Source organism: Miniopterus schreibersii (genome assembly GCF_964146895.1).
Source record: "Miniopterus schreibersii genome assembly, chromosome: 2".
Lineage (NCBI taxonomy): Eukaryota > Metazoa > Chordata > Mammalia > Chiroptera > Miniopteridae > Miniopterus > Miniopterus schreibersii.
The window spans coordinates 181,430,630-181,451,442 of NC_138102.1; the positions used below are offsets into that span (position 1 = coordinate 181,430,630).

General features: G+C 55.4%; 1 protein-coding gene across 3 annotated transcripts; it reads right to left on the reverse strand.

Annotated features, from left to right (window-relative positions):
• Positions 1–253: 253 nt before the first annotated feature.
• Positions 254–17,896, reverse strand: CBX7 (chromobox 7). Of its 3 annotated transcripts, none has more exons than XM_081129666.1 (6): positions 17,727–17,896; positions 15,569–15,612; positions 9,878–9,943; positions 6,826–6,892; positions 3,789–4,140; positions 254–3,403 (listed from the first exon to the last, which is right to left on the reverse strand). In XM_081129666.1, exons 1-6 carry the CDS (start codon positions 17,793–17,795, stop codon positions 3,246–3,248), a joined length of 756 nt encoding a protein of 251 aa, XP_080985792.1. In that variant the 5' UTR covers positions 17,796–17,896; the 3' UTR covers positions 254–3,245. The 3 variants fall into 3 exon arrangements, with proteins under 3 accessions (XP_080985792.1, XP_080985794.1, XP_080985793.1); XM_081129668.1 differs by having other exon boundaries at positions 3,200–3,403; positions 3,789–3,861; positions 17,727–17,863; XM_081129667.1 differs by having other exon boundaries at positions 3,200–3,400; positions 17,727–17,863.
• Positions 17,897–20,813: the final 2,917 nt, after the last annotated feature.

Sequence of the window (20,813 nt, forward strand, 5' to 3'; positions counted from 1 at the left end):
TCTGAAGCCTGACCACAAAGGTGGGCATGCGCCTATCTACACTCCAGTTTCCAATTCCCAACCACTTCCCACCCATTACTGAATCGATCTTTACATCTGAAGGTCACAGAAAACTGACCTGTCCAAGGTTATGGGCAGTACCTGGCAGACCTGGGACCTAAGTCCCAGGCTGAGCCCTGAGGGCTGGTGGTCTTGCCTCAGCATAGCTGTGATACCATCAAAGGAAAAAAATAAATGCCCAAGAACTTTTTTTAAAATCATCTTTAATGTATTTTTAATAATTTTTTGCCTCATTTACCAGATAAATCATCTAAATAAATAGATGCTATACAGTCTCTTACCAATATCAGTACAAAAATAAAACCGAGCTCTGCATCCACTCTGGCTCTCTCCAGCACATACCCACTCAGAAAAGGCATGTGCGGGGGATCAATTCATGCCCAGCCCTCCCAAATACATTCATGTCGTCTGAACAAAGCTCACTGCTCATTCTGTGCAAAGGAAGCGTTCTTGTGCTGAGACCTGGAGGCCAGGCTGGCCACTTATAAAGCAGAAGCTATACAAGCATAGGGCCATCCCCCGCAGGAGAGGAGAAAGCTGGCACTGGGATCAACGGGGCAATGATCGCTGTGCTGCCCAACAGGGCTCGGCCTCTGCATTAGGAGTGGCCTTGCTAGGGGTGGAGAACATTCTCCCTGTCCAATCCCACAGCAAAAGTACCAACTACATTCAAATGGGTGGGGGTGGGGGAGAGAGAGGCAGGTAGTCCAATCTTTCTAAGCCCCCATCTCCTCGAGTACTGGCCTTCTGGGTGGAGGTGGGAGGTCAGTGTGCTCCTGCCCCCTCTCAGGCGTGGCAGCCCTGCTGGGACACTCAGGGCTGGGAGGCGGCCAGCAAGGCCACACCCAACCCCTCATAGAGGTCTGTCCTGGGGGGAGGGGGGGGGTCCTAACAGGCCACAGCCCTGCCCCCAGGGAGCCGGAGCAGGAGCCAGTTCTGGCAGGGTTCAGCCCTCTCTGAGACACAGGACCCCCGTGGGCCGTGAAGGGCTGAGTAAGAGATGAGAAGTGTTCCGTTGCTGCTGAAAGAGAAACAGCTGCCCATTCCACAAAAGGCCCCGAAGCCCCGATTCTGCAAATTACACAAACGGCTCTTTGGAAGTGCCCACGGGACAGGAAGAGATCCTGTGTCCCCGGGGAATGGGGAGTATGACTTACACTGGAAGCTGCCAGCCTTGTCCCAAAGCCATGAGCCAACAGCATTCAATTAGAGACCTCCCTGCCCACCCACCCTCCAGCACCCTCACCTCTGCTAGGAGCCCCTGTCCTGGGAGAATGCCCAACTCCAGCTGCCTTGCCCCTCCCAGGGGTCCCACAGCTGCCCCTCCTTTCCCTGACCCATCCCACTTAATCCTCTAGATTCAACTCCCCAGTCTGGGGGTGAATCAAGTCACCCCGGAGGGGACTGTCCCACAATGGAAGCACTGAATTGACCCTGGACAAGGAAGGATTAAGGAGGAAGGGGAGAGAGACCAAGGATTTGAGAATCTTGCCAGCAGGGCACCCAAAATAGAAATGGGGTGCAGGCTGTCTTTGGTTTGGGAACTCGGGAAGAAGGGGCCCCATCCTTGCCTCAGGACACAACAGGGTGGGAGATGGCCCTGGAGGGCGGGCAGAATGGCAGAGGGTGGAGGGAGCCAGGCATTTACTTGCTCTCCTGGTGCATCCCCCTCACCTCCCCACCATGTGGCCTTTTCTCCCCTACAGGGCTGGGATAGGGCAGAAGTCACTGCTCACTGCCAGGGAAGCTACTAGTCCACAGGGTGCATTTGTGCAAGCTAGAAAATGAGAGGTGGTTCCGCCTGGCAGATACAGCTGCTTGCTAGGCGGGTGGAGTGGGGCTTGTGAACAGCCTGGCCCTCCATCCACCGGAGCCTGACCGCAGGAAGACACGCAGAGGCCCTGCCACAGGAAAACAAGGCCAGCCCCAGCTTCTGCGGGTAGAGAGGGGACACAGGATGCAAGGAGGAAGGATGCAGGAAGTTGAGGCTGCCCTGAGAAGGTGGTGGGACACTCCCTCCCTCCCTAACCACCCACACCCATACCCAACACTGGCTGAATTGAGAAGAGGGCAGAAAAAGGGGGGCGTGGCAAGGGCTGAGAAGTCACCTGAGTCAGAGAGAACAGAGCCCCTCAGGAGGAAGCACAGGGTCTGAGCGCCTCCGAGCCAGCGCTGTGCTGATGCACAGCCCATCTGCCCAGATGTTCACACACCTGGTAAAGTCTCGAAAGCACATCTGTGTCCCTGGAGCAGCAGAAGCCATCTGTTGTGGCCAGAGCCCTGCCGACAGCTTCCAGCAAAACCGGTTGGGCTACATCCTGTCACATGATGAGCCCTGCCAGATGGGGTGAGTGTGTGGTGCCCAGGGCAAGGTCTTTTGCGCTGTGACTCACCCCACATTCCCCTGATCAGGGTTTCTAAACAGGAGATTTGCAAGACCCAGTGCACTCCTGCAGTTACATGCACGCACTCACTAGGGGAGGAGGGGCAGGGTGTGTGCAGCGCTGCAGCTGAGTGTGCATGGGAGTGTTTCTCACAGGCCAGGGATGGGGGAAGAGGTGGAGCTCTCAGCAGCAGGAGCTCTGCAGGCAGTGCCCCAGGGAAAGGTAGAGACCTGTCTAAAGGGTATGGGACACACAGGACGCACAGCAGCGATCTCGAACCCTTCCTTTTGCCCCTCCTCTCTGACCCTCACTCTGGTCAAAGGCAGCCTCCAACCTCACCGAAAGCTGGAGTGCAGGGTTAAAAATAAAGACCCCTCCCCACCAAAAAAATAAAAGGAAAAGTCAACCAGAAAGGCTGGGTGGGATGCTCGAGGCAGAGGGCTGGGGCCTTTCCACCTCCTGTAGCTCCTAGGACTAGCTGCTGTGTCTAGAGAAGAATGGTGATGGAGGTGGTCAAGGGAGGGTGGCCCTGTCCCCATTCTGCCCTGGAGATGGTACCCAAACTGACAGAGCAGTGCCAGGCCTCCCCATCCCCAGCCAGAAACAGACCAGGAGGCCTCTCTGTAAACATCGCCCACAGAAAAAGGGGCAGGATGGTGGGAGAGTGTACGGATCTTCCCCCTTCTCCTGTTCCGTATTTTTAAATAAAATAATTACCCCACCCTCAACCCCTCCCCATCTCTGGAAGTCCCCACCCCAAGCCCAAAAGAAAACAGTTTAAGAAAAGTAAAAAACGGTGATTCAGAACTTCCCGCTTCGGTCTCGGAAGAAGCCCTCAGCAGCCTGGGCCTCGCGGAAGGTGACGGTGATGGAGTTGGCGGTGATATCTGTCACTGTCACTTCACTTGTGGGGAGCGCAGGTGTCCAGGGAGGGGGCCCCTCGGCCAGGTCTGCATCTGCTACAGCCATGGGAGAAAGACAGACAGACAGATGGAGGACAGCGGTGACAACAGGCGGGGAAGGTGGGAATAGTGGCAGCATGCAGACTACTCCGTACCCCCAAACTCAAGCTGCCCTCTGACTCCCCAGCCAGGCCAGGCCTAGTTCAGGACTGGGCAAACGGGAGGGGCTCACTACATTTCTCTTCCCTGGCTGGGCCAGAGCTCATCCCGAGCGGGACCACAGAGAGCGCTCTGGGCTGGGTGCCAGGGTCCTCACAGGCTGTGTGGCCTCCGGAGCACCCCATGCCCTCTCTGGGCATTAGGCCAAGTGGACCTGATGACTCAAGGGATCTATCCAGCTCTGAGGGTCTCTGGGCCTGGGCCTTGGGTTGGGCTACCTTACCCTCCTCTTCGGGGGGCTGCTCAGCAGGCTCCCACTCGCTGGCTGCCTGCAGGACGTCCGGGGCCAGTGACTCCTGCAGGAAGAGCTCCCGTGGATGGCTGTGACTCTCCAGGTTGGGCCCGCGGGGTGGGAACTTCTTGCGTGAGAGCCGCAGGTACTTGTGGGCCTTGCGGGGCTTGCGGAGCGGGAAGGGCAGGGTGGGCACCAAAGGGCCCTTGTCCACCAGCTCAGGTGCCCCCGCCTTGACCACCCCCTCGGGGCTCCCGCTGCCGAGTGGGCGCGTCAGGGAGAAGCAGAGCTTCTCCTTGCCCTTGGCCTTGTGGGAGCTCCGCAGGTCCATGCTGTACAGCCGCTGCGGGGGCAAGCCAGGGCACGGCGGGTCAGCCCTGCCCTCCCACCTGCTGCCGCGCCTTTGCTCATGCTGTTCCTCCCACCTGAGTGCCCTTCCCCATGTTTGATGGCCCAGAGGCAGCCACCACCCTACCCCGTCCAACCCCGAGCCGCCCTAACCAGCCCCAGCCCTACAGCCCCACAGGGCAGCCTCATCTCCCCACGGGGCCGTGAGGGGCTCAGGGATGGGGGCCACAGGCATGCCTTTGGTACACAGCAGAGCATGCCAGAGGTATGAAAACCAGATCTGATGCACGAAGCTGAGAAATGGAGGGGAGGGGTTCTTCTTCATTGTAGGAAAGAAATCTTTGCTCACTGAGGGGCCCCCAAAGCTGAGACAGCCAGCTCCCCAGGGAGATGGTGTGAGGCAGGGCTCTGAAGGTTCTTGGGGCAAGTTAACCAAGGGGGACACAGCACTGAGTGGCGCCTTCCTGCCAGCAGCCTTCAGACACCTCTGGATCCCTTCAGGACACAGCTCAGCCCTGAGATGCTGCATGGCCGCACGCGGCTTAGGCCTCTGTTGATGCCCTGCCCCACTCTTGTTAAAACTGGCTGAAAGGAAGGCTGTTCCACGACTCTAGGGTTGGTGTTTCACAATTTGGGGATTTGTCTTATTGACTCTGGGGAGTAATTTATACAAGTCCAGGAAAGATCCTTGGTGCTAAAATGTTGGGAGGGCCTAGATCACTCTGGGATAGTACCTTCTACTGCCACCTCTCACCAGAGGCCAAGAGCACCCAGGAAGAGGGTGAGGCCATGAGATGGGACCTGTAGGCCAAACATCTCCAGGTGGGAGCAAAGATCACATGTGCAGGCTCCGTTCTCTAGTCCCACCTGCTAATGTCCATCAGTGGGCATGGGGTGCAGGTCGTCTTGGTGATGATGAGGGCTGAACTGGGTGGGGATTGGGAAAATACTGCAATGCTAGGAGGGCTTATTGTATATGCAGCTTTATCAAAAGCCACTCCTTCAGCCTGGCTTGCAGGCATCACAAGCCGTGTAAACTCCCACAGTTCTGCAAGATGGACCCATCTCTGTGCTTCTCCACCTCACCAGAGAGAACTATAGCTACTAACAGGGACCCGGGAGCAGCAGAAGTCAGGTCTGACCTTTAATCCAGCTGTGTGACCCTGGGTGAACTACTGGCCTAGCTGAGCTTGTTTCTTCTTCAGGGAAAAGATGAAGAAGCTGTACTGGCCGGCCCCCAAGATGGCCCAACAGTACCCACCCCTGGAAACTCACACCCGTGTGCATCCCCTCGCACACTGAATACCACACTGTGGGACTTCCAAGGCTGGTCAGTAAAGACACTGCTTCTTCCTTGCTCCGTCTCTTGGATTGCCCCCTTTGGGGGAAGCTAGTGGCCATACTGAGAAGTCCACACAGTAAAGAACCAGGTCGCCTGTCAACACCTAGCACTGACACACCCGTAGGTAGTGCTGTGAATAGCACTTTGGTAGAAGACTATACAGCTCCAGTCAAGCCTTCAGATGAGTGGATCCCTGGCTGACATCATGACTGTCACCCAAACTAGAATCACTAAAGACCTAGCTAAAGCACTCCCGAATTCCTGACCCACGGAGACTACGTGACATCACAAGTCTTTATTGCTTTAAGTTGCTTAGTTACAGGGGAATTTATTACAGAGTAGATGATAATACGCCTCCCCTAGAGGTTAACTGTGCAGACGAAGTATGTTCATTTGTGAAGAGCACTGAGCACAGAGCTGAGCATGGAGAGGATGTCTGACAGATGCTACTTTCCTTCCTGGGACCCAATTTACACCAAGCCCCGTGGAACATGCCCACTGCATGAAGGGAGGCCCATCTACCTGGCAAAAGCCTCAGATGATATACTATCAAAAGTGGGCAGGAGAGTGGACAGGGCTCACACTGCACATGGACCAAAAAGACTTATTTTTGGTTCCAAACACCTGGATGGGCCTTAATGATAAGGAGAGCAGATATTCCTATCATTCCAATTTTACAGGTGAGAAAACTCAGGCTCAGAGAAGCTAATCACACATAATTATTTCAAATCACAAAACTGCATTCCTTCAGACTCCATGCTCTTTTCAGTGAAAGCAGTGAGGTCAGCAGAGTTCCCCCAAGACCTGGGCAACAGGATGCCACAGAGTCAAGACCCTGCTTGTGGCAAATAATTGGAAAAGGAGGCCTGTAGGGTTCTTAGTCAAAAATGACACGTTTCTAAGACACTCCAAGGCTGTGGGTCCAGAATGTCAAGAGTCTCCTTTCCTTGAATTCTAAAATTCCAGGCTCCCATGTTTCTACAATTCTAAAGTTTTTGTCTTTAAGGATCTCAAATATTATAATTTTGTGTTTGGGGAACTCTGAATATCAAAAAAGGCTCATTTATAAGATTCTAAGCTTTTAAAATTCTAGGAGCCCATTAGCCATATAGCCACCCTCCTTCCCACCACAGCACCTCCCCCGGGGTTGCCTTCCTGGGGCACCAGCCCCACATTCCGACTTTTCCCAACTACTTCCATTGGACCTTACCCGCCAAGTGCCTCCCGCCCACAGCGCCCTGGGTGAGGCCAAGGAGGGGGAGTGGTTCAGCTCAACTAGCTGGGCAATTGCAGGGTGAGCAGGGGACCTGTGGGTGGGCACCAAGGCTGGCGGGTTACCTGCAGCAGAAGCCGCTTGGGTTTCGGACCTCTCTTCCTATACCCCGACGCTCGGTCTCTCTCCTCCCTGGGGTGCAAAGCAGATGGCAGAAGAAAAGAAAACACTGGTGACATTTAAGGGAAAGTAAGGTGTCTGCTCCACCCTGCCCTCCGCAGTCTATGGGAGAGGGGACATCCTCCACGGCCACCTCCAATCCTGGGGTAGGGGTTCCTCCTGTCGCTCTCTATAGGCCATAACAACAGGGTCACATGTTTAACTCCCAGGGCCTCGGTCTTCTCAGCTTACAAAGGCAACAGCACAGCCACTGGTCCCAACTGCTGAGGTGGGACTCGGATGGCATCTCCAAAAATTTGTGGCCTTTCTCAGGTTAGGACGGAGCTCTGCTCTACGTGCTCCTGGGAACATGTAGCTTCCTCTCTGCTTCCTCCCCTCCTCCTCTCTTTCCCTTTTCTCCCCTCTCTCTTCTTCCTCTTTATTATTTTAACCTTTCTCCTTCCCATTTTCATAAATAACAGGGATGTCTCTTGTCCCTTTTCAGAGCCCTGGTGATGAGCTGAGAAGGGAATCTTCCGCCCCTGGTGAAAATGCTAAGCTCCGGTTCCAAACCCTGGAAGGTCAGGCCTAGGACCCCAGTCAGGGTCACGAGGACAGGCCCGGAGTCCAGGCCATCTGATTCTGGCTTCCAGTCTGCAGCCCGCATACCCATTCCTGCCTGCAAACTGCAGGGAGTGGGGTGAGAGAGTGAGGTGGGGGCTTGCATCCTGTCCAGCTCTTACCAACTCAGAGTCTGGTATCCGGAACACCTGGACACTCTGACCATTTGTGTCCGGGGCTTAAGGGCAGAGACTGCCACAGGGCTGTGACCCCAGCAAGCCATCAGTGCCCTCAGACCCTCCTGGTAAGCAGGGAATCCCCAGTAGAGCCCCCCTGCTAGCCTCCTGAGTCTCATTAAACCCTGCAAAGCATGTGTCAAATGGACATCATTCCCTTTCACCAAGACTGAGGGAAGGAGTGAGACAGGCACACAGTGGGTCTACAGAAGTCTCTGAGCTCCGAGTTTGTTCCTTAACTATTGACTTGTGCCTCAAAATATCACGCCATTCCTTTACCAGGACCCACTCTGCCCTCCCTGAACTGTGCCACCCCCATTCTTTAGATGCCCGTCCTCCCATGGCTGTCCCCACTCCTCCCTCACCCCCCACAGCTTCCCAGTCACACCACTCCATCAGCCACACTCAGAGCCACACTTGCCTCCATGCTGCTCCTCACACACAGGCCCTCACCCCTGGGTCTTTGCACTCACTGCGCATCACCTGGATGTTCTCTAAAATTCTCACTAGGCTCATTCCCTCAATTCAGGTCTCTGATCAAACACCACCAGCTAACTACCCTGGGAAACCAGCCATCCCTCTCCCTGTCCCCTGTCTTGTCACTGCAGCAGTGGTCACCATCTGATATCATATGCGCTCATTACTGTACTTTTATTGCGTGTCTCTGCACTGGGATGTGAGCCACATGGGGGGTAGGGACACTTGCTGGAACCCCAGCACCTGGAACAGTGCCTAGCACGTACTAGGACTCAGTAAAGACTTTTGAACAAATCAAAGAATGACCAGTTGACCCCTAATCCCCATCGGAAGATATTCTCACCTGTGTGCCCACACTCGTGGCTTTACAAAGTGCCCTCACATACCTTTGCTTCCCAGGAAAGCCCCTCAAGGTCAGTGCACTATCCCCATTTCACAGATGGGGAAACCGAGGCTCAGAGGGAAAGGCCTTGCCTGACACCTCACAGCAGCTGAGTGGCAGAGCCAGGTGCCAGGAGTCTAATCCAGGCCTTTGAAGACTGCCCAGCTCTCTCCCCACCACATTCCAGGGGATTCTCCCAGGCTCACAACCACTTGGGTCAAGGCCCCACAAGCACTCGGGAACCAGAAAGAAGTTATGGGGCAGGGACACCCTCATTTTTAAAGGCAGGAGCAGTGAGGACTTGTCTTTTGAATTGGCAGCAGGAGATGTGCTGGGGGAGAAGAGATGAGAAGGGGGCAAGAGGGGCAGAGGAAGGGCATCTGATGTGCAGTCAGGAGCCTGGGTTGAGTCCTGGTTGGGCTATTTCCCATCTGTGAGGCTCCTGGACAAGTCCCACAGCTCCTCAGAGCCTCAGTTTCCCCATCTGTCACGAGACCCTCAGCCCTGTCTCACTCAGGAGGTTCCCAGAGGGGCTGATTTTAGGAAATGGTCTGCACTGCACAGGTCAGTGTTTGGGGAGAAGCTGCAGGACATGGGCTGCCTGCTGGCAGGAGGTCAGTAACCCTGGACTCACACAGCAGAAGGGAATGGCTGGGTTCTGCTCAAAGGGCCCCCCCACCAGCAGAAAGGACAGGTTGTCAAAGGCTCCCTGTGAGATGGGCCCCCGTGGGTATGGGAGGAGCTGCCAATCACTAACCAACCTATGGGTCTCAGCAGAGTGCTGGCACATGTGGGAGACTGAGCCCCAGGTGGCTTTGCCCAGGGCCACCCAGCTAGGAGGGGGCAAAGTGTGGAGGACCAGAACTCAGCTAGCCTGGCTCCAAAGCCACCCCCTCCCCAGCCCCAGGCCTTTCCTGAGCTTCATCAGACTGTTTCTCCTGCTAAGGGAATCTCCAGGGAGCACATCTGATCTCTCCCCAGGTGCTTGCCTGGGAATTACTGATATTGCTGCCCCTCACATGTAGGGCATCACTATGACACATTTTTACATTCATCACTGCAACTGAAACCCCTACCTTATGGAGAAGCCGCAGCACGAGTTATTGGGGTGGCCCAGTTACAGCAGAGAGACCGAGGCCTGGGGAGGGGAGGGAAGTGGCCGACATCACCCAGCAACAGGAGAGTAACCAGGGCCCCCAGCTGCCCTGGAGCTGGTGCCCACCACCTTCCCCCAGCTGCAGACTAGACCAAACCCCACTCCTGAGCCTTTGCTCCTTGTTCAGAGCCAAGGCAGCAGCGGGCTCCCTAGGAAACCTCTGAGCCTGTATGTCAAGCAGCCCCAGGGCAGGCTGAGCCCCTTACTTCTCCTCATAGGCCATGACCAGGCGGGGGTCCAGGATGTGCTCCTCTGGCTCCCATGTGCTGTACCTGGGAGAAAAAGGAGAAGTCAGAGCTGCCTTGCTCTCCCCTGGCAATCAGAGGCTTCAGCTGCTCTACCAGGGCCGACTGTCTGCAGGCCCTTGCCCCTTCCTGGTCCAGGAAATTGTCACTTACTCCTAGGAGCTGTCTCTGGCCAGCCAAGCTAGGTCACGGGCCTCCAAGGGGTTCTAATGACACCAGAACTCCCCTCATTCTAAGCACTGATCACACCACCCTATAAACGTCTGTGTCCAACTCCTGATTAGACCCTATGTCCCCCTCAGAAGCACAGGGTGCCTGGAAGAGGGCAGGGCCAGTAAATCCCACATTCCCTTCATGGAAGAAGAGCCTGTGGTAAAGGGCAGGGGCTCTGAGAGAGACTGCCTGGGTTCAAGTCCCAGCTCTGCCCTTGAGAGCTATAAGACCTTGAACAATTTCCCTAAGGTCTCTGTGCATCGATTTCCCCATGTGCAAAAGACTGTGCTGGAAAAAGTATTCATGTGTCTAAGTGTTTAGAGTGGGCCTGACACACAGGAAGTGCTCTGTGCTTATCACTGTTGCTTTCCCCAGCCTCTCCTCAAGCCCCAGCCCCAGCACAGCCTCTCTTGCCAGGCTGAACTTTCTTTTGGGCACACATCTGTACCATCGCGACCAGGTCTGAAGTGCCCTTGCATTGTGGCCTGGCTCACGGCTGTTGTACTTGGCACCTGCCGTAATTACTGATGAATACAGCTGGCGTCCTGGTAGGCAGATTGTAACCCCTCCCCAGAGCACCCAGCCCAGGCCCAGCCCCCAGATGCTCTGGGAATTGCTCTAGAAGCTACTGCAGAGTTTTGCTCACCCTAAAGACATGTGAAACTGAAACTGGTTATATTCAGTATATTTTGGGTAAAACCCAAACTATGAGCAACCAGAGGCTAGCAGAGACTCCAAACCTTCCTCCCCCAAAACAAAGGTTGAGTTTCCTCAACGGGAAGTAGTCATAAGAAAGGGGAGTTTTGTGTTCCTGCTGTGGGCTGCCCCGTCCTCCCTCTTTCTCTAGCTGTTCAAATGTTTCTACCTTGCTCTAGTTAGTCCTCTCTGCCCTGCCCACTTCCCCACAGCCCTGCTCATTTTTGCTGATGTGACTGCTGTGGGGTTCCTGGCAAGTCCCTAACCTTCTCTGGTCCTCAGTTTCCTCATCTTAGAATCACTAGCACCACCACAGATAGTGACAGCAAGGAGTGAGAGCAGACTACTGCCATCCATTCCTCCTCACACCCTTCGAGGGTAGATGACCCATTTACAGATGAAGACACTGAAGCCCAGAGGGTAAGCATCTTGCCAAGGCCACTGAGATAGTGAGACTGCAGTCTGTGGTTGGAACTCAGCTGAATCTGGCTCCACACCGAGCTGGGATGTCCTTGGGAGAGGGTCACTGCCTGACTGATCAAGTCCTCAGTGTCTGACTTGGGGGCCTGGCACACGGTGGGTACACGGAAAGGGTTGGCAGATTCAGAGGGGACTGTTACAGGCCTGGGGCATCCATCCGTGGGGTCTGGGACAATAGCACAGGGTCAGGCTTGGCAGCAGGAGGCCCGGCCCTGCTCCATGCTAGGGGAGGGGAAAGGGAGGTGCAGTGCACAAGCATCTGTCGAACACCCTGGGCTCCCCTAAAATGGAGGCCACTAGCGCCCCTTCGCAGGGTGGCGATCCGGAGGCAAACCCGATTCGAGAATGGGGGGGCGTGAAGGGGGACCAGGGACCAGGGACCGGCTGAGCGGTACTGAGTCCTCCGTCGGCAGCGGGGGGATGGGGGACGGGGGACGGGGGACGGAGGGGGGCGCACTTTGCCTCGCCCACCCCTTTCCCTCTTTCCGTAGCCCGGAGCGCGCGCGCGCAGGAGTGGCGCGTCCCGATGACCTGGCCAACCAATGGGGGGCGGGGGCGGGGACAGCGCGTGCCCGCTGAGAGGTAAACACGGCCACGTGACCGCCAGCCCGCCCCGGCGGGGTGAACAGGCCTCGGCGGTTGCTAGAGCCTGGTGTGCGCAGGCTCCGGCCGTGCTGGGGGTGGCCCGCCCCCGCCCCCCATTCCAGTAGAATGCCGCTCGAAATGGGGCACGGCGTCACGGGGTTCAGGGGCGAGCCGGCAAGGGTGGCCTCGATTTACCTATGCGTGAAGGGGGGGCTGCCAAAGTCCCAATCTGTTAGGGTTGTGACTGAGTTCTGTTAAGCCCTGTGAAGCACTTAGTGCAGTGTGGTACATAATAAAAGCAAATAAGCATTAAGTCAATTTCGAAAGCCTAGAGAGCACAAATCGGGACCCTAGAGGGCCCGAATCCTGGACGCTGCTGCTGCTGTCCAAATCCAGCCTTCGAGGAGAAATAAATACCTTCTCTGCCTCTGGCACCGTTATGAACCCTGTGCTGTCTCGGGCAGCCCGTGGCTGGGCTCCGTGACGCTAGAGCTTCAGTTTACAAGAGGCGAGATGGAGGTGCAGAGAGTTTGAGGGCTTTGCCCTGGGTCACACAGTTGTTAAATATATACTGTTCAAAGGCAGCCTGGTCTGGCTCCACAGCCTGAGCACTTCCCACTGAACTGCCCATCAGGCCAACACAAGAAATCCTCGGCCACCTTTGCCAGAGCCCACTGTGTATCAAAGGGACTAGGCCTCCAAGCCCTGGGGTCAGCAGCCCATAGCTCAAATCATTCCAGCTATATGACCCTGGGCAAGGACTCCTATTGAGGGTTTCTGTCTCCCCATCTGTAAAATGGGTTGTCGTGAGTAACTTAAATAGGCTAATGCCTGATCATACTAGGGACTTACTGATGAGCAGCAGCCTGGTTATTGCTGTGCCCACTGACAATATCATTATGAAAGCTCCATGGAGGCAGTCCACTCTAAAAGATGTGGTAGCATTCACTAGTGGGAAAGGAAGCGAGGACAGCAGTCCTGAGCAGACTGCAACAAGAGTGGGATGTCTGACAGTCTCTTCGGGGCTGAGAGTACCTGCAGCCTATGACTTAAGATCCCCTGCCCCTTGACATCAGTCCTTCCCTGTGCCCCTAGCCCTTCCCGTGCCATTTTCTGTACCTTCTCTAACAAGCAAGACAGCTCCTCTGCCCCACCTGCTGGGGAGCAAGGGCAGTCATTTGTCTGCTTTTTGGAGAGAAAATAGACGAAGTATATAAAGGCTTAACAGGGGCCTACCACAGAACAAGTATCCTGTTGTTTCCGTTGTTAATATAAGCCTCCCTGGCCAGGTGAGGGGGGGCTGTGGAGCAGGAGAATCTGAATCCCCTCCCCACTGAGGCTGGCACTGCCCTAGCTAAGGCTCCCAGGCCTGCAGATTGCAGCCTGCCCAACTATCCACTCCCCACCTGCTTTCTCAGCCTCTATGCCAAGCCAGATCCCTGCCGACGGGAAGACTGAAGACCAAAAGGGTTACAAAGGAGCCCTGGATCTCCTGCTTCTCCCTCTGACTGAAGCTTTGTTTCCTCTCAAGTGAAGTGGGTGACATAGTGGATGGCATGAAGTGGGGACCATGCTGCATGGGGTTGGCAGTTATATTCTTATAATGATCTCCTCTCTGGGCCTCAGTCTCCCCATCTGAGGACTGATCTAAATGACTTCTAGGCAACTTTGGGATCCTGTGAGGAATGGAACCCTCCAAGTCCCCCTCCTAGCTGGGGTGGGGCAGGGAACTGAGAAGCTGAGCTGTCTAAATCTATTGACAGCAAACATTTACTAAACGCTTGGCTGGCTGAGAATGCACCAAGTACTTTCTAGCCATCATCTGATTCTTGCAACAACCTGTGATGGAGGCTTTACTATTCTAGTTTAGAGAGAGGGAAGCAAAGGTCCCACTATGTTGGGGACCTGCCCAAGGGCTTGCAACTGGACAGGAACCCAGGACTGAAGTGTTGGGGAGCCACAGGTGCACCTGGTCATCTGGTCAAACAGGACTCCCAGAACCCCCTTAGGGGGTCATAAATGGTAGTCATGAGGGCCCATCTGGTGGTCTCATCATGTTAAGAAACAGGTGGGTCCCAGGGCTGGGGCTCAGGCCTGCAGAAACATGGGGGGGGGGCTGCTTTTGGGGAGCTAAGTTTTATCTGCTGATGGAAGCTCTGACTGGCAGACATATTCATTTAGGATTAATAAAAGTGGGAGAAGAAACTTCTGATAAGTGCCTCTGTTTAGAAAAGGTAGTCTTTCAAAAGATTGAGTCTAGGAGGAAAAATAGCTGACAGTGCCTTGAAGGCCAAGGGACTGGGACCACACTCCCATGCAATGCCTTCTAGTGCAGGAGCTAGGGGGAGGCAGTGCTCAGGAAGCCAGTGCTCCTGCTGCCTGCCCTGGCATCTATCTTCCTTTTCTAGCTCTCCTGAACTCTTACTGCCCCTGTATCCAGGCTGGAAGTCCACATCTCATCTGCCCAGTGGAGAAAGGGACACTCCTTCAGTCCTGGGGTATTTGGGAAGAGGCCCCAGGGGCAGGAGGAATGGAAAAGTGCATTATCTGGTTGGCCAGCCACCAACTCCAATCACCAGGATGCCCCACAAGATGAAGAAGCCTGTGACTGGGGCAGGGCCTGGGCTATTAAACCCATTTTGCAGATATGGAAGCTGAGGCAGCATGGGCCATCTTCCTCTCTGCTGTCTCTCCCCACCATGCTCCTGAGACACTCCCAGGACCCAATACCAGGTCAGCTCCCCACCCTTCCCCTTCTACCCCAGCACAGCAGAAAGCACCTGGCACAGACAGTAGAGGCTCTGGGTAGAGGGGGATTCCAGGAGTCAGTTTCTACAAGGCAGGACAGGGAGGTGGGGCACCCACACACCAATGGGGAGGCCCCACGACTTGCTCATTCCCCACCCCCGTCAACTCCCTGCTGGGAGGTGATTGGTTGGTGTGAAGGTTCCTGATTGGGCCTCAGCAGGAGAGGTGGAGAGACTCCAGAGGTCCTAGACTAGCTCCCTGCCCCCAATTCTGAGACGGAGGAGGCACAGAAGAGATACCTGAAAATGGGGAGGCCTAGTTCAACTCTGACCCCACTTGCTGTGTGATCTAAGGCAAACTGCTTACCTTCTCTGTTTCCTCATCTTTAGAGATTACTATCCCACCTGCCTCACAAGGCTGTATGGGAACCTGCTTTGTAGACTGGAGAGTGCTGTCCAAAGGCAAGGTGGGCTCAGACTCTGTCTCTAGTTCTATGGCATTGAGGATTCATGTCCTGCTGGCTAGCCTTGTCTTACCCAGTCTCACAAACCCCTGCCCAGCACTGTACTTGCTGTGGCTTGGGGGAGCCTCCACCTGGCAGGCAGGCATCTCTGAACCCAAGATGCTGGGCTTTCACCTCCCAGGTGCCAGGAAAACCCAGAAGGTGGGGGAGGGGTGCAGCCAACTAGAAGTGGAACTTAACCAAAGCGGAGCAGGTGAGAAGGGAAGGGGAAGATGGGGCCCACCTTGACCCTCATGTGCTCCAAGCCCCTCAGCTGGCAGAGGGGCAACTGAAAGCTGGAGAAGATGATTTCATCAAGACCCACAGGCCAAATACCAGAGCAGCTGGAGCTAAAAGCTAGGCAGGAGAGAGGGCTAAAGGTAGATGGAGGGATGTACAGGCAGGCAGACACACACAAAGGACCTTACTTTGGGGGCCATCCTTTCCACTTCACCAGATATTCGACTTTACCCTGGGAAGAAAGAGAAGCAGACACAATGAGATACACAGCTGCCCAGATGACCACTCACAGGACAGTAAGGTCTAATCGCCCCCTGCAGACAGACATCCCCCACACAGACCAGATCCCCACCAACCCAGAGACCCCCCCCCCCAAACTCTGGCTGCTGCATGACCACCCTGGACTGCCCTCCCTACTAGAGCACATAAGTGCATCTGGTCCCAAACACCTCCGGGGCTCCTGTGGCAGAAGCTTGGAGCTCATGTTATACATAGGGAAACTGGGACCACATGGGGGCGTGCATCACCAAAGATCCAGTGTCTAGAATCTGAGTGTTAAGATCATAACTCTTAGATCAGAAAACTCTCCAAATTGTAGAAAATTCCTCAGCTCTAATCCCACCAGCCCCCTTCCTAGGGGAGGCTGCCTCTGACCCAGAGGTGCCAGGCCTCTCAACTCAAAAGACCCTGGCAGGACCCCAGAGAAGGCTGACAAAATCTCCACCTACAGAAATGGTGGTCACCCCTCCAGTAGTTAGAAAATAACTACTTTGACAGGGGCCTTTAAAAGTTTCCAGTCCAACCCCATTGGGTGAAATCCCTCCGCACTCGAACTTTGAGACCAAGATGTCACCTCTTTAAAGAGGCCTGTCCGGGCCACCCTTTCTACAGCCATCCCTCCCACCTCACAGTTATCTTTTTGTGTAGCACACAGCCCCACGGGAAGGCATGTTTTTATTTCCTCGTTCATTGTGTCTTCTCTGCCAGAATGCCAGTTCTGTGAGGGAAGGGGTGTATCCCTCCCTGGGGCTTACAATGGTGCCTGGTCAAAACAGATCCCCAATAAATTTATTTTGAATGAATGGCTGAAAGAATGATGCTTCTCACTCTTTGGAACTGCCCCTTAGGCCCAGTGTAGAAGAGGGGAATCACTGTACCTGTTTGAGCTACACTCACTGGGCTCTGTGCAATCAATTAAAATCAAGGAAACTGGAGGATGGGAGGAGGGGCAACCCCAACCTGAAGACAGTGTTCAACTCCATCAGAGATAGGGCAAGAAAAGAAGCTCATGGCCCACCTTGACCTTGAGCCTTGGCCCAAGATGCCAGGACTGAGCTTTCTCTCTCAAAAGATGAGCTGGTGATCAGACAACTTGGGCTCCTTGCTCAACTTCCATCTCTAACTTGTCCTGTGACTCTGATCAGTTCACTTCTCCCGCCTGGGCCTCAGTTACAGACTCAGACAAAAGGGAGACAATGACCTCTAAGACCCCTCCCAACCCTGCCGATGGAGCCTCCCAAGGGACTGCAGAAAGGAGACAGGGAAAAGGATGGTGGTGAGTGCCAGGAAAGGAACTTTCCCCAGGACTTCCAACCCCAACCTCCCATCTGAGGCGAGCCCACTCTGCAAACGTGCACAGGAAGTGTGGTCCGCCTAAGTCCAGCAGGCAGGGGCGGGGACCCGAACCCAGCAGGACCTCCTTAATTGCAGGGTGTAGGTTTTGGAGGCAAAGGGGGAGGAGCTTCGAGGAAGCCAGAGCGCTGTAGGCGGCTTCACCGAGGCCTGCCGGGCGGGGCTGAAAGTTGGGGTGGGGAAAACAGAGGGGTGTGCGCTGGGAGAGAATGAGAAAGATGGAGGTAGGGGTGTAGAGAGAATCGGAAAAGGTCCAAGTCCAGCAGTTAGACTTCAGTGGCTGGAGGCTGTTCCGACGCCCAACCTCCAACTTCAAAGGTCTTGGTACCAAGAGTCCAGAGTCCTGTGTTCGAGACCCAGTTCCGACGCTAACGCACTAGGCAGGCCGGTTCCTCAACTTGGGCCTCAGTCTCCCCACATTTATAAGCGGGGGAGGGTGAGGAAGGATGGCGTTCAGGATCCCTACAGTCCGATCCTACTCTCCAGTTCTGGCGGGCTCGCTGCCCCCAGCATCCTAGGGCGACAACTTTTATTCTACTCGCCCTACAAGGTGGCGGGGGAAACTGAGGCACGGGCTGGGGAGACAAGCCCAGCAGCGTGTGGCTGCCTGAGCCCCCGCCCCACATTTCCCCACGCCCCCAGCGTGGAGCGGCCGGTGTTGGGCACACGAGGGGACCTCCGAGGGGTCCTGGGAGCCGCCCCCGGCAGCCTCACCTTCCGCACGCGCTTCTTCCGGATGCTCTCCACAGCGAACACCTGCTCGCCGATGGCTGACAGCTCCATGCGGGGCAGCGGACGAGCGGGCCCAGGGCCGGGCCGGGCCGGGCCGGGCCGGGGGCGGAGCTGCGGGGCCGCGGCTGCGGCGCGCGATGCTGGGGCCGGCGGGGTCCCGGTCACCCTCGCCCGGGCGCGCACGCGCACGCGCACGCGCGCACACCCCCTCGCGCTCCCTCACGCCGACGACGTTCCATTTTTGAACCTGCGCAACGTTTTCCTCCGCGCGAGCGAGCGAAGGAGCGCGCGGGGGAGGGGGGAGTGGGCGGGGCGGGGACTCGCCTCGCGCCCGGCAGGTCCCGCCCCTCTCTGTCCGCAGGCCCCGCCCCCGACGGAGCCCCGCCCCGCCCGGGAGGCGGGTCCGAGCGCAGCTCACAGGAACCGCCAGCCCGCGGAACGTATTGGCGTGAGCGCCTCTCGGCTCCCGGGCGGCACGAAATCCAAACACCCAGACGCGTTTCCTAAAAGCCTCCCGGCGACTCTGATGGGCCGGAAATGGCACGGCCCGGGGTGGGCAGATGAGGAAACGGGCAGAGCCGCGAGGCCGCGTGCCCTACCCCCCCACAAAGGAGCAGGCGGGCGGGGGCGGGGACCCCGCGCTGCCGGAGGGCGGAGGCGGCCAGGTTTCCCAGCCCGTCTCGACGTCACCCCACCGCCGTCTCCCTAGATCCCGTCTCCCGGCGCCCGAGCGGCACTGTTTGGTCAGCGCTGAGCAGGCCGCTCCGTGTCCGTCGTTCCATCCATCCGTCCGTCGGTCCGGTGTGGCCGCGGCGGATAAAAGGTGCGCACGGGAGCGGATTTCGCTGCCACGCCGCCCCGGGGGCGCGCGGCACACAGTAGGTGCTCAACTCTCTGTGGAATGAATGGATGTTGAAGTCCGGGACGAACTCGTATCCACCCGCCCCAAGCCACGCCTTCTGTTTCCTTTGGGCACCTCCGTTCCCCCCGCCGGGAACCCGGAGACGTCGGCGTCCCCCCCCCCCCGCTCCCCCGCTCCCCCGCTCCCCCAGCCGACCGTTTCGCTGCGGCTCCCGGCCCCTCCCCTCCCCTCCCCTCCCCTCCCCTCCCCTCCCCCCACCCCCCTCCCGTCCCCCTCCCCCCCTCCCCCCCTCCGCCCCCTCCCCCCCTCCGCCCTCGTCGGGCCCCGTCGGGTGTCGGTCTCGGGCCCCGTCGGGTCTCGGGCCTCAGCGATGGCTCCCCCGGGCCGCCCGCCCGGCGACCCCGCGCGCTCCCACGGGCGGGTGTCACTGCGTCAGCCCACAGCTTACACGACCCTCGCAGCTCCCTGTTCCTCTCAGAGCAAAGTCCAAGCGCTTCTGTCTTGCGCACAGAAAAAAAAAAAAAAGTGACTTTTTATCAGAAGCCACGGAAGCCAGAAGGCAGAGGAACGTTACGTAAAGCTAGCCATCATCTTAGAATGCTATGCCCAGGGAAAAGTTCTTTCAAAAACCAGGTACCCAGTGAAAATATCTGGGCGAAACGAAGGGACATAATAACATTCACAAGTGCCCAAACTCAGATTTAACTCCAGCAGAGCCGCCTCCAAGGCCATTCCTGCGGCGGCGCCCGAGGCTGGAGGCGGGCGGCCGGGCCGAGGGCGGATGCGCGGAGCGAGGACCGTGAGCGCGGACGCTGCCGAGCAGGACCCGCCGGCCGGGCGCTTGGGCGACGGGCTGGCGCCCTAAGGCCCTTCTGGTCTTCGGAGGAAGGCGAAGACAGATGCCAAAGACGTTGAAACTTTGAGGAGTTAATAATGCAACTGTCATTGCCAGGGTAAACAGTCAAAGAATGAAAGTGCAGTATATGATATTTATCCAAATTACTGGAGGGCAGAAATCGACTGAGAAAACCCCCAGTCCATCCTAAAGTCAGCAAGGATGGAGAGAAAAAGAAATACGAAATAGCTGGGACAGACAGATGACAAACAGATACACATTCAAATGCACTGTAATTCAGTAAATGCAGCTGGGCTAAATGTTGCAGCTCAAATGCAAAGATTCTCACACTGGATACAATCCAACTGTGTGCAGTTTACAAGAGACGTCTCCAAAACGCAAGGACACGGGAAGAGTGACAGTAAGTGGGTGGGGGAAAGAGCATGCAAGGGCCAACGAAAGGAAGGCCAATGCGGTTATTTCAATGTCAGGGGGAAAAAATCATAGAGGTAGAGAAGGTCACTTCATAATGAGAATGGTCCAGTTCACCAGAAAGATAGAATCATTTCAAACTTGCCTGCAAATACACAGTCTTAAAATACAAGAAACACAAAGAAGAGAACACAGAAAAATAGACAAATCCACAAGTACAGTGGGAGATCTTAAAACACATCCCCTGTAATAGGTAGAATAAGCAGACATATTCAGTAAGGGTGTGATTAAGAAACTTGTCTAATGGACTTTTAGAGAACACCACGGTTTTTCAGCTGCAGGATGCTCTCCTTCTCAAGACACATGGAATATTTACCAAAAAAAGTAAAAGTCTGAAATCAGATAAGAGTATATTTTTTTGACCACCACACAAATAAACCAGAGATCAATAACAAAAAGATAATTTCAGAAGCCCCATATGTTTGGGAATTAAGAAGTATATTTCTAAATAACTGATGGATCAGAAAAGAAATCATAATGGAAATTATAAAATATTTTTAACTGAATGAGAGTGAAAATATTACATTTTAAAATATGGGATACAACTAAAGCACAATTTGAAGGGAAGTTCATGGCCTGTAATGCTTATATTAGAAAAGACAAAGGGCTGAAAGTAGTAAGTAAGCACCCATCTCAAGAAGCTAGAAAAAAAAAGAAAAAAGGAAGGGTAAAGATAAGTGCAGAAAATAATGAGACAAGATCAGCAACAATTACTTCCCCACAAAGACTAGTAGTTTCGACAGCCCTCTGATGAGGTTGATCAAGAAGAAAGGGAAGGCACAATTAACCAAAATCAAGGGTGAAAAGCTAGAGAGGCTGCAGAGATTGAGAAAAAGAAAATATAAACAATATTATGAATAACTATTACAATAGCTGGAAT